Source organism: Pseudophryne corroboree, chromosome 1, assembly GCF_028390025.1.
Source record: "Pseudophryne corroboree isolate aPseCor3 chromosome 1, aPseCor3.hap2, whole genome shotgun sequence".
Lineage (NCBI taxonomy): Eukaryota > Metazoa > Chordata > Amphibia > Anura > Myobatrachidae > Pseudophryne > Pseudophryne corroboree.
Genome location: NC_086444.1, coordinates 481,834,699 through 481,849,126, shown reverse-complemented (window position 1 = coordinate 481,849,126; position 14,428 = coordinate 481,834,699). Strand labels below are relative to the sequence as shown.

The following is a 14,428-nucleotide window of genomic DNA, read 5'->3' as shown; positions in this document are numbered from 1 at the left end:
ACCAGAATGGCTCAGATTAGGAAAACAGAGGCTCTGTTTGTCCTGTGGACTCCCAACAAGATTGGGGCTCCTGCTTCCAAGCAGACTATTGCACGCTGGATCTGTAATACGATTCAGCAGGCTCATTCTACGGCAGGATTGCCGTTACCGAAATCGGTTAAAGCCCATTCTACCAGAAAGGTGGGCTCATCCTGGGCGGCTGCCCGAGGGGTCTCGGCATTACAGCTTTGCCGAGCTGCTATTTGGTTGGGATCAAACACCTTTGCAAAGTTTAACAAGTTTGCTACCCTGGCTGAGGAGGACCTCTTGTTTGGTCAATCGGTGCTGCAGAGTCATCCGCACTCTCCCGCCCGTTCTAGAGCTTTGGTATAAACACCATGGTTCTTGAAGCATCCCCAGCATCCTCTAGGACGTATGAGAAAATAGGATTTTAATACCTACCGGTAACTCCTTTTCTCTTAGTCCGTAGAGGATGCTGGGTGCCCGTCCCTGTGCGGACACTATCTGCAGTACTTGTTTAATACACTGCTCAAAAAAATAAAGGGAACACTAAAATAACACATCCTAGATCTGAATGAATGAAATATTCTTATTACATACTTTGTTATTTACATAGTTGAATGTGCTGACAACAAAATCACACAAAAATGATCAATGGAAATCAAATTTATTAACCCATGGAGGTCTGGATTTGGAGTCACCCTCAAAATTAAAGTGGAAAAACACACTACAGGCTGATCCAACTTTGATGTAGTGTCCTTAAAACAAGTCAAAATGAGGCTCAGTAGTGTGTGTGGCCTCCACGTGCCTGTATGACCTCCCTATAACCCACACAAGTGGCTCAGGTAGTGCAGCTCATCCAGGATGGCACATCAATGCGAGCTGTGGCAAGAAGGTTTGCTGTGTCTGTCAGCGTAGTGTCCAGAGCATGGAGGCGCTACCAGGAGACAGGCCAGTACACCAGGAGACGTGGAGAAGGCCGTAGGAGGGCAACAACCCAGCAGCAGGACCGCTACCTCCGCTTTTGTGCAAGGAGGAACAGGAGGAGCACTGCCAGAGCCCTGTAAAATGACCTCCAGCAAGCCACAAATGTGCATGTGTCTACTCAAACGATCAGAAACAGACTCCATGAGGGTGGTATGAGGGCTCGACGTCCACAGGTGGGGGTTGTGCTTACAGACCCAACACCGTGCAGGACGTTTGGCATTTGCCAGAGAACACCAAGATTGGCAAATTCGCCACTGGCGCCCTGTGCTCTTCACAGATGAAAGCAGGTTCTCACTGAGCACATGTGACAGATGTGACAGAGTCTGGAGACGCCAAGGAGAACGTTCTGCTGCCTGCAACATCCTCCAGCATGACCGGTTTGGCATTTGGTCAGTAATGGTGTGGGGTGGCATTTCTTTGGGGGGCCGCACAGCCCTCCATGTGCTCGCCAGAGGTAGCCTGACTGCTATTAGGTACCGAGATGAGATCCTCAGACCCCTTGTGAGACCATATGCTGGTGCGGTTGGCCCTGGGTTCCTCCTAATGCAAGACAATGCTAGACCTCATGTGGCTGGAGTGTGTCAGCAGTTCCTGCAAGACGAAGGCATTGATGCTATGGACTGGCCCGCCCGTTCCCCAGACCTGAATCCAATTGAGCACATCTGGGACATCATGTTTCGCTCCATCCAGCAACGCCACATTGCACCACAGACTGTCCAGGAGTTGGCGGATGTTTTAGTGCAGGTCTGGGAGGAGATCCCTCAGGAGACCATCCGCCACCTCATCAGGAGCATGCCCAGGCGTTGTAGGGAGGTCATACAGGCACGTGGAGGCCACACACACTACTGAGCCTCATTTTGACTTGTTTTAAGGACATTACATCAAAGTTGGATCAGCCTGTAGTGTGTTTTTCCACTTTAATTTTGAGGGTGACTCCAAATCCTGACCTCCATGGGTTAATAAATTTGATTTCCATTGATCATTTTTGTGTGATTTTGTTGTCAGCACATTCAACTATGTAAAGAATAAAGTATTTAATAAGAATATTTCATTCATTCTGATCTAGGATGTGTTATTTTACTGTTCCCTTTATTTTTTTGAGCAGTGTAGTTATTGCTTGTGTTACACAAAGGTTGTGTTTCCGTTATGGTCAGCCTGTTGCTGATTTTGTTCATGCCGTTGATTGGAATTCTGTGAATGCCATGTTGGACGGCGTGTTTGTGGTGTGAGCTGGTATGTATCTCACCCTTAGTTTAACAATAAATCCTTTTCCTCGAAATGTCCGTCTCCCTGGGCACAGTTCCTATAACTGGAGTCTGGAGGAGGGGCATAGAGGGAGGAGCCAGTTCACACCCATTTAAAGCCTTAAAGTGCCCATGTCTCCTGCGGATCCCGTCTATACCCCAAGGTTCTTGAAGCATCCCCAGCATCCTCTACGGACTAAGAGAAAAGGATTTACCGGTTGGTATTAAAATCCTATTTTTGCTTCTGTGCAGGGTAAATACTGCCTGCTTTATTTTTACACTGCGATTTAGATTCAGTTTGAACACACCCCACCCAAATCTAACACTCTCTGCACATGTTATATCTGCCCCCACTGCCGTGCATATGGTTTTGCCCAACTGCTAACAAATTTGTTGCTGCTATCAACTCTGAATTACCCCACATGTGCACTGCAGGTGGGGGGGGGGCAGATATAACATGTGCAGAGAGAGTTAGATTTGGGTGGGATATATTGTTTCTGTGCAGGGTAAATACTGCCTGCTTTACTTTTACACTGCAATTTAGATTTTAGTTAGAACACACTCCACCCAAATCTAACACTCTCTGCACATGTTATATCTGCCCCCACTGCCGTGCATATGGTTTTGCCCAACTGCTAACAAGTTTGTTGCTGCTATCAACTCTGAATTACCCCACATGTGCACTGCAGGTGGGGGGGGGGGGCAGATATATCATGTGCAGAGAGAGTTAGATTTGGGTGGGATATATTGTTTCTGTGCAGGGTAAATACTGCCTGCTTTACTTTTACACTGCAATTTAGATTTTAGTTAGAACACACCCCACCCAAATCTAACTCTTTCTGCACATTTTTTATCTGCCCCAAACCCCCCCCCCCCCCCTGCAGTGCACATGGTTTTTCCCAACTGCTAACAAATTTGCTGTTACGATCAGGTCTGAATTAGGCTTCATGTTCCTATAGACTAGGCCCTCCTGGACTTCTTAGTTGTGAGCAGAGCACATGCATAGTATGCAGAGCCCTTGATAAGCCTGAATGCTGGAAATATTGCTTTCTCCACATGCTTGCCATTATTTTAAAATACTTTGCTGTGTATTATTCAGGAAATATCTCCATGTACTTACTGAACTACATAATCTAGTTCTAAATCTGCTTTCATTTCTACAAACTTACAGCTGCCCTTCTGGATTAGTTTTATCCATTTGAGTTGACTTTAAATCTTCTCATCCTGCAATGAATCTCTTTAGGTACTTGTCGGAGTTTCTTTATGCTTGGTTGATGTCTACACTAAGTCGGGCAGATAGCTCGCAGATGGCAGAAGAGCGCATTATGGAGGAACAACAGAAAGGTCGTAGCAGCAAAAAGACTAAGAAAAAGAAAAAAAGTAATGTATAAATGTTCGGTCTTAAAAAAAAAAAAAATGTACATTTATTTCCCAGCTATAAGTTTAATGAAATCTTGTACATGAAAATGACATGTAATGGCACTTATGTCTACAAGGTCTTGTAAGATCTAATGCTCCTACTTGATACTGCTCTGTTTGTGTTGGTCCTAATACAGTACAAAATATGCAAAGCTCACTTTAACTTTGAGACAATGGGCCTAATTCTGAGTTGATCGCAGCAGCAATTTTGTTAGCAGTTGGGCAAAACCATGTGCACTGCAGGTGGGGCAGATATAACATGTGCAGAGAGAGTTAGATTTGGGTGGACTGTATTCAAACTGAAATGTAAATTGCAGTGTAAAAATAAAGCAGCCAGTATTTACCCTGCACAGAAACAAAATAACCCACCCAAATCTAACTCTCTCTGCACATGTTATATCTGCCCCCCCCTGCAGTGCACATGGTTTTGCCCAACTGCTAAAAAGTCTGCTGCTGCGATCAACTCAGAATTACCCCCATGTTTTTCTGTGTAGAATAGATCTTCTCTAAACTGTCCTGTTAATCATTAGTATAAGTATAATTCAGGGCATTTATACTGTGAATGGGGATGTTTACACTGCTTTCAGTTATGATTTAAGTGCTAATGTCTGTGCTTCTAGAATCACTGATATATTTAATGTGCAGTAATGGGGTGCTTTCCTGTTTTCCTTTTGGGAATGACTCATTTTGTTTAAGCTCAGAGGATTTGCTGATTTGGCAGGGTGTGCTAACTCCTCACTCTGCCTTGTTTTCACTGGTTTCATTTGTCATGAATTTCTGACTAGATTGCTTAGATTAAGCAGGGATCTGTCGTGTGTGTGCCCCCCAGCGATAGCAATGTGCGCCCCCGCGCATCGCTGGCGCTAGATTGAGCCTGCATGCTGGTCGCTCACTTCAGAGCTTTGTGAAATGAGCGCCCCCCCGCCCCCTGTCCTCCCCTCATCACTCCACTCCTCTCGCTGTGCTGAGCGGGGTGAGAGATGTGTGCTGAGCGGTCTGTGTTAAGATCGCTCAGCACACATCTCTCCCGTCAGTACTGGCCTTATGAGTGGATATAAACCTGCACTGAACCTGCCAATACGGATTAGATTTGGTAGGGTCTGTGCTTTCTATGTTTATGTGCAGTACATGGTTTGCACCATGTTATTACATATTAATATTTACTATCCAACACTAGCTCTGGTCACAAGGGAACAAGGAGCAAAAATCAAAAGTTGGAATTTAAACATAATTAAAAGTAGATTGTGGTTCCTAAATAAACTGCATTGTTCATAATTGGGATGGATTCCTCAGGAAGAGTCCTTTATTTTATATGGGAACTACCTTTGGGCACTTAAAATGGGTGTGGTATTCAAGGTCGAGCACTATTGGTCGACAGTAAGTAGGTTGACAGGGACTCTGGGTCGACATGACACAAGGTCGACATGCGTTTTTACACTTTGTTTGGTGTCGTTTTCTCTCCGTACAGTGACCGGGATCCCCAATTAGTGCACCGTGTCCCCTCGCATGGCTCGCTTCGCTCTGTTACCATTCCCAATTGTAGTCCACGTGGATCGTAAAGTATGAACAAATGGAGAGAAAAAATGTGAAAAACTCATGTCGACCTAGAAACCATGTCGACCAATAGTGGTCGATCTTGAGACTGGATACCCTTAAAGTAATGAGGTTGTGAAGGTGATTCCTTTCACCCTACAATGTGGGCTCAAACCAGGTGCTTACCATTACCATGTGATTTCCTGCATTAGAATGTTACTTATGCATACTGGCTTAACACACCTTTTTTTATTTCAGTTCAATACTTTTTTTTTTTTTTACACCTAATAAAGACATGACAAATACAGAAAAAGAAATATATATGTGAATTCAGTGTATATTAACATTCATATTATGGTCTCTGGGTTTTCACATTTTAAACTAGATTCATAAACAGGTTTATTTCATGTAGTGAAGAAATTATTGAAGGTATGGTTCTTTTCTCATCCTTCCCATTACAAACTACTACCTCCCAGTGCTTCTAAATTAATTTCTATTACATGTTTTTATACCTTATCATATTATGGCCCAAATGTGTTAAGCTTTAACAAGAGATAAATTGCAGACGGATAAAGGGGCAGATGTATTAGGCCTGGAGAAGGGATAAAGAAGTGATAAGCGCAAGGTGATTACGCATCATTCAGTCAGGGTATCTGGTCTCTAGGTCGACCACACATAGGTCGACCACTATTGGTCGACAGTAAGTCGACATATTCTATTTTTCACAAATATTTTTTTTATTTTTTTTACTTTTTCATGCTTTACGATCCACGTGGACTACAATTGGGAACGGTAACCTTGCCCGAATCGCTCGCCATGCGAGGGTACACAGTGCGCTAATTGGGGTTCCCGGTAACTCTACGCAGAAAACGGCACCAACATTTAAAAAAAAACTCTTTGTCCTGTCGACCTTGTACATGTCGACCTAGAGACCATGTCGACCAATAGTGGTCGACCTAGACACTGTCAACCCTACGATCCTCACCACCAGTCAGCTCCTGTCATTTTTCAAATCCGTAATGATTGTCTGGTGCGTTATCACCTACCGCCTATTACTGGTTTATCACTTCTTTATCTCTTCTCCAGGTTAATACATCAAAGAGTGATAAATGACCAGCCAATCTGTTTTCTAACTGCCATGTCTCAGGCTGTGTTTGAAAAATTACAGGAGCTGGTTGCCTGGACGTTTATCACTCTTTATACGTCTCCACTTTCTCTTGTTAAAGCTTAATACATTTGGGCTTATATTTTATCTCTGCGTTCCTTGCTATATAAACCTGGCTTAACATACTTATGCCCTTATTTATCAATGAGTGATAAATTTCACTGTGAGTGATAAATTGCACCAGCCAATCCTCTCCTAACTGTCATTTTTCAAGCACATGGGCAGATTTATTAAGCCTGGTGAAGTGATAAAGTGGAATGTGATAAAGCACCAGCCAATCAGCTCCTAACTTCTATGTTACAGGCTGGGTTTGAAAAATGACAGGAGCTGATTGGCTGGTGCGTTATCACCTTCCACTTATCTTTTCACCAGGCTTAATAAATCTGCCCCACAGTTGGTAACAGGGCAGTTAGGAGCTGTTTGGCCGGTGCAATTTATCACTCACAGTAAAATTTATCACTCATTGATAAATAAGAGCATGAATTTACAATGTTTGCAGGCATGCTATGCCAATAAGTGACAAATCTATACATTGAATTATTTCTTACCATTTTCATGTGAAAGACTGTAGATCCAGTAATAGAAGAAATAGCTGGATTTTATGTGTTTGCTTTAAAAGAAAAAAATAATTTATCAAATTTGTCTTCTCAGCAGAAAAGGTACCTGGTTTTGTACTAGTCTGTTTCGTGATAATCCATTCCTATGTGGTGAACACATCTTCTATCTTACCAATTTTTTTGTACATTTTTCTTACATTTTTGTGGCTTATTAAGCTGCACATTACTTTCAATTTTACTGTGCAAAAGATCAGTGACTGAGTAGCCAGCAGTATAAGTAACAATTCAAGCCATTTGAAACCAAAGCTGACCTGTCTCTAGACTTAGGCCACTCATTGTAGCTCGCGATTACTATTTCTTTTTCATCCACTAGGGGTCACTGGAGTACTCTTGGGATATGGACGGGCGTTAGCAGGACAGGTACTGAATATTTAAATTAGTAACTCTCCTCCCCTCCATACTCCCATAGTACCCCAGTGTTTTTTCGGTGCCTCACCAGGATAGAAGCACTAGTGGATTTCTAACCACAATTACTTTATTTTACTTTTTAATTTTTTTTATTTTATTGTTACCAATCCCTTCCCAGCTTAACAAAGAAGCATGGGTCTGGGATTGTGGAAGCTGCTGCAGGCAGCTCGTAGCTTGTCGGCACTCAGACAGGAGTACCGCCATAGACTACAGGTAGCTCAGCTATTACCAGCTGAGGCTGCATGAGGGACTGGACGGAGCTTGTGTGCAGAAGCCCCGTCATAGCCCAGTATCACAGGTATGTAGTGTAATGGTCTTGGGGCAGTCAGCTGCCGTGTGTGGGGACAGGCCGCCGCCAGACCGCTATTACCTGTTGCCCGCCACCTACTGATACCCGCGCTCCCCACCGCCGCTTTCCAGCTCCCGGCTGCTGCACTATCTCACGCTCCCCAGCTCCCGCAGCTGTAGAGGGAGATCGTACACAGCAGCGGCCGCTGCTGCCAGTGCTCACCGGCTCACTCACTATGGGAGCTCGCGCTAGGGGGGAAGAAGGGGGGAAAAGCTGCGGTGGCTCTCTGCTCTCACTCAGACCACTGCCGCGGTCTGTCCCTATAACATGCAGCGCAGCTGCAGGGGGGGGAGATAATGCCCACAGCAGCAGCACGATACAGGCTGTTAAGCCTATATTATAAGATATATTAAGGGCTGCTTTATATTAAGAAGGGCTTCTTTGTAAAGGGCTGCTTTATATTAAGAAAAGGCAGCATTATATTAAAAAAAAAAAAAAAAAAGGCTGCTTTATGTGATCCTGTCACTGTTAAGGGCATGGTTTTAAGGGCACGTCTTGATAACCTGGGTTTGCTATGTTATACATAAGCACATGGCTGGAGGCCATTTTAACCATGCTTCCTGCTTCTTTTTTTCAGGAAGGTGCTGTCCTACAACAATACTCCACCGGATGGCGCAGGGGTGTTAGTAGGACTTTTGGATCAGGTTTCATATAGTCTGGCCACGTTCACTGCACTTCGGCCGTATACACACCTTAGTAACATTTACTGAGTCGTGGGACTTGTCTCTCTTTGTCTATTTGTGTTGTCTGTGTACATAATGAGTAAGATACCGGCAAAATCAAAAAAGCAGCTTAACTGCAATGTCTGTAAGAGTGTGTTACCTGATGGGTCTACCACATGCACAGTATGTTTTGTAAATTCAGCTACAAATACGAGTTCTACTCCGATTTAGTCTCCGGATCCTCAATGGGCAATACTAGCGGATGTAATGGCTGGGTTGCAATCAGAATTGGCCGCCGCTCGACAAGAGCGGGAAGCGTCAAGATCTGAGGCTCGGGTGAGACCGCCAGAGATACCAGAAAGGTCTCGGGGAACGTCTCAGTCTTTGCAAAGGTCCAAGTCTCGTTCGGGTCACAAAGATAGTTATCATTTGTCTTATAATTTACCAATTTCTGCTATGTTGCATTCTGACGATTCAATGCCAGACCTCACTGCACAAGATGAACATGAGGAAGGTGAATTGGACCAGCAGTCAGATAGTGAGGATATTGACAGCCCGGGCATTGATAATCTCATCAGGGCGGTACGTCAGTCTCTGAATTTTACAGAGACTGAAGACCCTCTTACAAATGATGAGGTGGTATTTGCTAAACGACAGAGATCTCCAGTATGTTTTCCTTTTTCAGAATCTCTTAATAAGCCGTTCATAGAGGCATGGAAGAATCCGGATAAACGGTTTTCTGTACCTCGCCGGTTTCTGTCTAGTTACCCGTTTCCAGAGTCGGTGACATCTAAATGGGAAAATCCTCCAATGGTGGATTCGTCGGTGTCAAAACTTTCTAAAAAGTTAACCATTCCAGTACCAATTGCTACTACTCTTAAAGATCCGTCGGTGTGTAAGCTAGAAGCTATGCTAAAGTCAATGTATACAGCAACAGGGGTGCTGCTTAGACCTGGTTCGGTTGGAATTTGGTTAGCTAAGGCTATGATTATATGGATAACACAGCTCAGGTCCGCCCTACAAGACGACCACCTTATACTTCTCGCTGATCAAATCTGTGAAGCTGCTGAATACCTATGTATAGCTTCTACGGACGTCTGCCAGGTCACTTGTCGCCTTTCGGCGTCACTAGTTACGGCACGACGGGCTCTCTGGCTGCGTTCTTGGCAGGCAGAGGCAGAGGTCAAACGAGGAATAGAAGCGTTACCTTACGCTGGCGAGAAGTTGTTTGGTCCTGAATTGGACAAATGGATTTCTGAGGCCACGGGGGGAAAGTCTGTTTTCCTACCTTTGCCTCCACAGGTACCTAGACGGAAATACTCTGGACCAGCCTTCAAATCATTTAGACCTAAGGCCCTTTCGAGGCCGTGGTAGAGGAACAACAACACAGAGTAGACGTGGTAGAGGACGTGGGTTTCCACAAACCACCACCCGTTGTCAGGACGCCAAGACCACTGACAAGCCAGTGGCATGACGGGCTCCCAGCCCATCTCGGATCTTCAGTTGTGGGGGCACGCCTTCAGACGTTCCATTTGGCGTGGTTCCAAACATCCACAGATGGGTGGATCCGCAATTTAGTGTTAAAAGGTTACAAAATAGAGTTCGATTGTCTTCCTCCAGAGCGCTTTTTCAAGACAGGACTGCCTGTCTTGGAAGACAAAAAGGCTGTTCTGCAGATCGCGATTCAGTCTCTGCTGGATTCAGCAGTGTTGATTCCGGTCCCAGGTCACCAACAAGGTCAGGGTTATTATTCCAGTCTTTTTGTAGTTCCAAAGCCGGATGGCTCTGTCAGACCAATATTGAACCTAAAGGGTCTCCATCAGTACGTCACTTACTACAGATTCAAGATGGAATCCCTGCGGTCAGTAATTGCAGGTTTAGAGCCACAGGAATTCATGATTGCGCTGGATCTCAAGGATGCGTACTTACACATTCCAATTTGGCCACCGCATCGGAAGTACTTAAGGTTTGCGGTACAGCAAAACCATTATCAATTTCAGGCTCTACCGTTTGGCCTCTCGTCAGCGCCTCGGGTATTCACCAAAGTGATGTCTGTGATGATAGCTCATCTCAGATCCCTGGGAGTGATAATAGTTCCTTACTTGGATGATCTGCTCATCAAAGCTCCGTCTCAACAGATACTCTTCCAACATGTCTTGCTGACATACAATGTGCTAGTTCAGCACGATTGGATTGTCAACTTCAAGAAATCAATCTGATTCCGTCTCAACGACTTCAATTCCTAGGAATGATTCTCGATACGGTGAATCGAAGAATTTACCTGCCAGAACAGAAGGTACAGAGTATTCGTCATCTGGTACAGTTAGTGCTCAAGCCACGCACAATCTCGGTACATTTGTGCATTCGACTGTTAGGAAAAATGGTGGCGGCTTTCGAAGCGCTCCAATTCGGTAGATTTCACTCACGTCCTTTTCAACTGGATGTGCTCGCATTTGCAGACTCACCAGAGGGTGCGGTTGTCTCCACGGGCCAGAGTATCACTACTCTGGTGGCTCCACGTACGCAATCTCACCGCAGGAAAAAGGTTCGGTGTCTGGTATTGGTAATTCTAATGACGGACGCGAGTCTCAGAGGTTGGGGAGCTGTGAGCCAAGATTGTCAGCTTCAGGGTCTCTAGACAGCACGCGAAAGATTGCGGTCTATAAATGTCCTGGAACTCCGGGCAATATACAACACGCTACGACAAGCAGTGCACATGCTCCGGTCTGACTGTCCAGGTGCAGTCAGACAACGCGACGGCAGTCGCGTGCATCAACAAACAAGGAGGAATAAGAAGCCGCATGGCCATGCGGGAAGTAGCTCGAATCGTCAGTTGGGCCGAGCATCACCAGGTGATATTGTCGGCAGTGTTCATTCCGGGAGTGGACAACTTGGAGGCGGATTATCTCAGCCGTCGGGATTTTCATACTGGAGAATGGGCATTAAATCCAGAAGTGTTCTAGATGTTGGTCCAGCGGTGGGGTTACCCACAGGTGGACCTGATGACATCTCGCCACAATTATCAAACACCCCAGTATGTGTCCAGAACAAGAGATCCAAAGGCAGTGGATGCTTTCACGATTGCGTGGCCGTACAGCCTTGTGTATCTGTTTCCACTGCTTCCACCGTTTCCGCTGCTTCCTCTGTTGCTAAAGCGGATCAAACGAGAGTCCACCACAGTTATTCTAGTGGCGCCTCATTGGCCACGGAGAGCATGGTTCTCGGATCTCCGCGGGCTACTCGCAGACGATCCTTGGCTGCTTCCGTTACGTCCGGACCTGTTACAGCAGGGTCCGTTCCTTTACCCCGATTTAGTGCGGCTGCGTTTGACGGGGTGGCTGTTGAAACCACCCTCTTAAGAAGAGACGGTATTCCGGAATCGGTTATACCAACCATGTTACGTGCTAGGAAGCCAGTTACGGCAGCTCATTATCACAGAATTTGGCGTGCCTATATAGGTTGTTGTGAAGCTCGGAAGTTTCCGACATCATCTTTCAATTTATCCCGTCTTTTGCTATTTTTACAGACTGGATTGGATGGAGGACTACGTTTATCTACACTAAAGGTGCAGGTCTCTGCTTGTCAATTTACTTTCAAAGGCGTTTGGCTCTTTTGCCAACTGTACACACCTTCCTGCAAGGTGTCCTCAGAGTACAGCCTCCATTTATACCACCTACAGTGCCATGGGACTTGAATTTGGTTTTAGATTTTTTACAGTCTTCATATTTTGAATCCTTGCAAAAAGTGGATGTTAAATTTCTCACTTGGAAAACAGTTTTTCTCTGACGTCCTAAGTGGATGCTGGGGACTCCGTCAGGACCATGGGGATTAGCGGCTCCGCAGGAGACAGGGCACAAAAGTAAAAGCTTTAGGATCAGGTGGTGTGCACTGGCTCCTCCCCCTATGACCCTCCTCCAAGCCTCAGTTAGATTTTTGTGCCCGGCCGAGAAGGGTGCAATCTAGGTGGCTCTCCTAAAGAGCTGCTTAGAGTAAAAGTTTTGTTAGGTTTTTTATTTTCAATGAGTCCTGCTGGCAACAGGCTCACTGCATCGAGGGACTTAGGGGAGAGAAGTGAACTCACCTGCGTGCAGGATGGATTGGCTTCTTAGGCTACTGGACACCATTAGCTCCAGAGGGAGTCGGAACACAGGTCTCACCCTGGGGTTCGTCCCGGAGCCGCGCCGCCGACCCCCTTGCAGATGCCGAAAAGTGAAGAGGTCCAGAAACCGGCGGCAGAAGGCTTTTCAGTCTTCATAAGGTAGCGCACAGCACTGCAGCTGTGCGCCATTGTTGTCAGCACACTTCATAGCAGCGGTCACTGAGGGTGCAGGGCGCTGGGGGGGGCGCCCTGGGCAGCAATGATAGTACCTTATTCTGGCTAAAAATACATCACATATAGCCCCTGGGGGCTATATGGATGTATTTAACCCCTGCCAGGTCTCAGAAAAACGGGAGAAGAAGCCCGCCGAAAAGGGGGCGGGGCCTATTCTCCTCAGCACACAGCGCCATTTTCCCTCACAGAAATGCTGGTGGGAAGGCTCCCAGGCTCTCCCCTGCACTGCACTACAGAAACAGGGTTAAAACAGAGAGGGGGGGCACTTATTTGGCGATATGACTATATATATTAAAATGCTATAAGGGAAAAACACTTATATAAAGGTTGTCCCTGTATAATTATAGCGTTTTTGGTGTGTGCTGGCAAACTCTCCCTCTGTCTCCCCAAAGGGCTAGTGGGGTCCTGTCCTCTATCAGAGCATTCCCTGTGTGTGTGCTGTGTGTCGGTACGTGTGTGTCGACATGTATGAGGACGATGTTGGTGAGGAGGCGGAGCAATTGCCTGTAATGGTGATGTCACTCTCTAGGGAGTCGACACCGGAATGGATGGCTTATTCAAGGAATTACGTGATAATGTCAACAGAGACGGCCGGCAAACAAAATAGTACCTGTCCAGGCGTCTCAAACACCGTCAGGGGCTTTAAAACGCCCATTTACCTCAGTCGGTCGACACAGACACAGACACGGACACTGATTTCAGTGTCGACGGTGAAGAAACAAACGTATTTTCCTTTAGGGCCACACGTTACTTGTTAAGGGCAATGAAGGAGGTGTTACATATTTCTGATACTACAAGTACCACAAAAAAGGGTATTATGTGGGGTGTGAAAAAACTACCTGTAGTTTTTCCTGAATCAGATAAATTAAATGAAGTGTGTGATGATGCGCGTTGGGAAACACCCCTTAGGGTGGATAAGGCGCTCACACGCTTATCAAAACAAGTGGCGGTACCGTCTCCAGATAGGGCCGTCCTCAAGGAGCCAACTGATAGGAGGCTGGAAAATATCCTAAGAAGTATATACACACATACTGGTGTTATACTGCGACCAGCGATCGCCTCAGCCTGGATGTGCAGAGCTGGGGTGGCTTGGTCGGATTCCCTGACTAAAAATATTGATACCCTTGACAGGGACAGTATTTTATTGACTATAGAGCATTTAAAGGATGCATTTCTATATATACGAGATGCACAGAGGGATATTTGCACTCTGGCATCAAGAGTAAGTGCGATGTCCATATCTGCCAGAAGATGTTTATGGACACGACAGTGGTCAGGTGATGCAGATTCCAAACGGCATAAAGAAGTATTGCCGTATAAAGGGGAGGAGTTATTTGGGGTCGGTCCATTGGACCTGGTGGCCACGGCAACTGCTGGAAAATCCACCGTTTTTACCCTAAGTCACATCTCTGCAGAAAAAGACACCGTCTTTTCAGCCTCAGTCCTTTCGTCCCCATAAGAGTCATATCTGCCCAGGGATAGAGGAAAGGGAAGAAGACTGCAGCAGGCAGCCCATTCCCAGGAACAGAAGCCTCCACCGCTTCTGCCAAGTTTCTCAGCATGACGCTGGGGCCGTACAGGACCCCTGGATCCTACAAGTAGGATCCCAGTGGTACAGATTGGAAAGTCGAGACGTTTCCCCCTCGCAGGTTCCTGAAGTCTGCTTTACCAACGTCTCCCTCCGACAGGGAGGCAGTATTGGAAACAATTC

At 45.9% G+C, this 14,428-nt stretch overlaps 1 protein-coding gene across 5 annotated transcripts in view; it reads left to right on the top strand.

Annotated features, from left to right (window-relative positions):
- NAA35 (N-alpha-acetyltransferase 35, NatC auxiliary subunit) overlaps positions 1-14,428 on the top strand; it is a 193,834-nt gene that overhangs the window by 101,725 nt on the left and 77,681 nt on the right. For all 5 annotated transcript variants that reach the window (XM_063913776.1, XM_063913775.1, XM_063913777.1 and 2 more), the window contains one exon: positions 3,475-3,611. In XM_063913776.1, the coding sequence (XP_063769846.1) occupies positions 3,475-3,611 (137 nt within the window). The remainder of the gene's footprint in view (positions 1-3,474; positions 3,612-14,428) is intronic.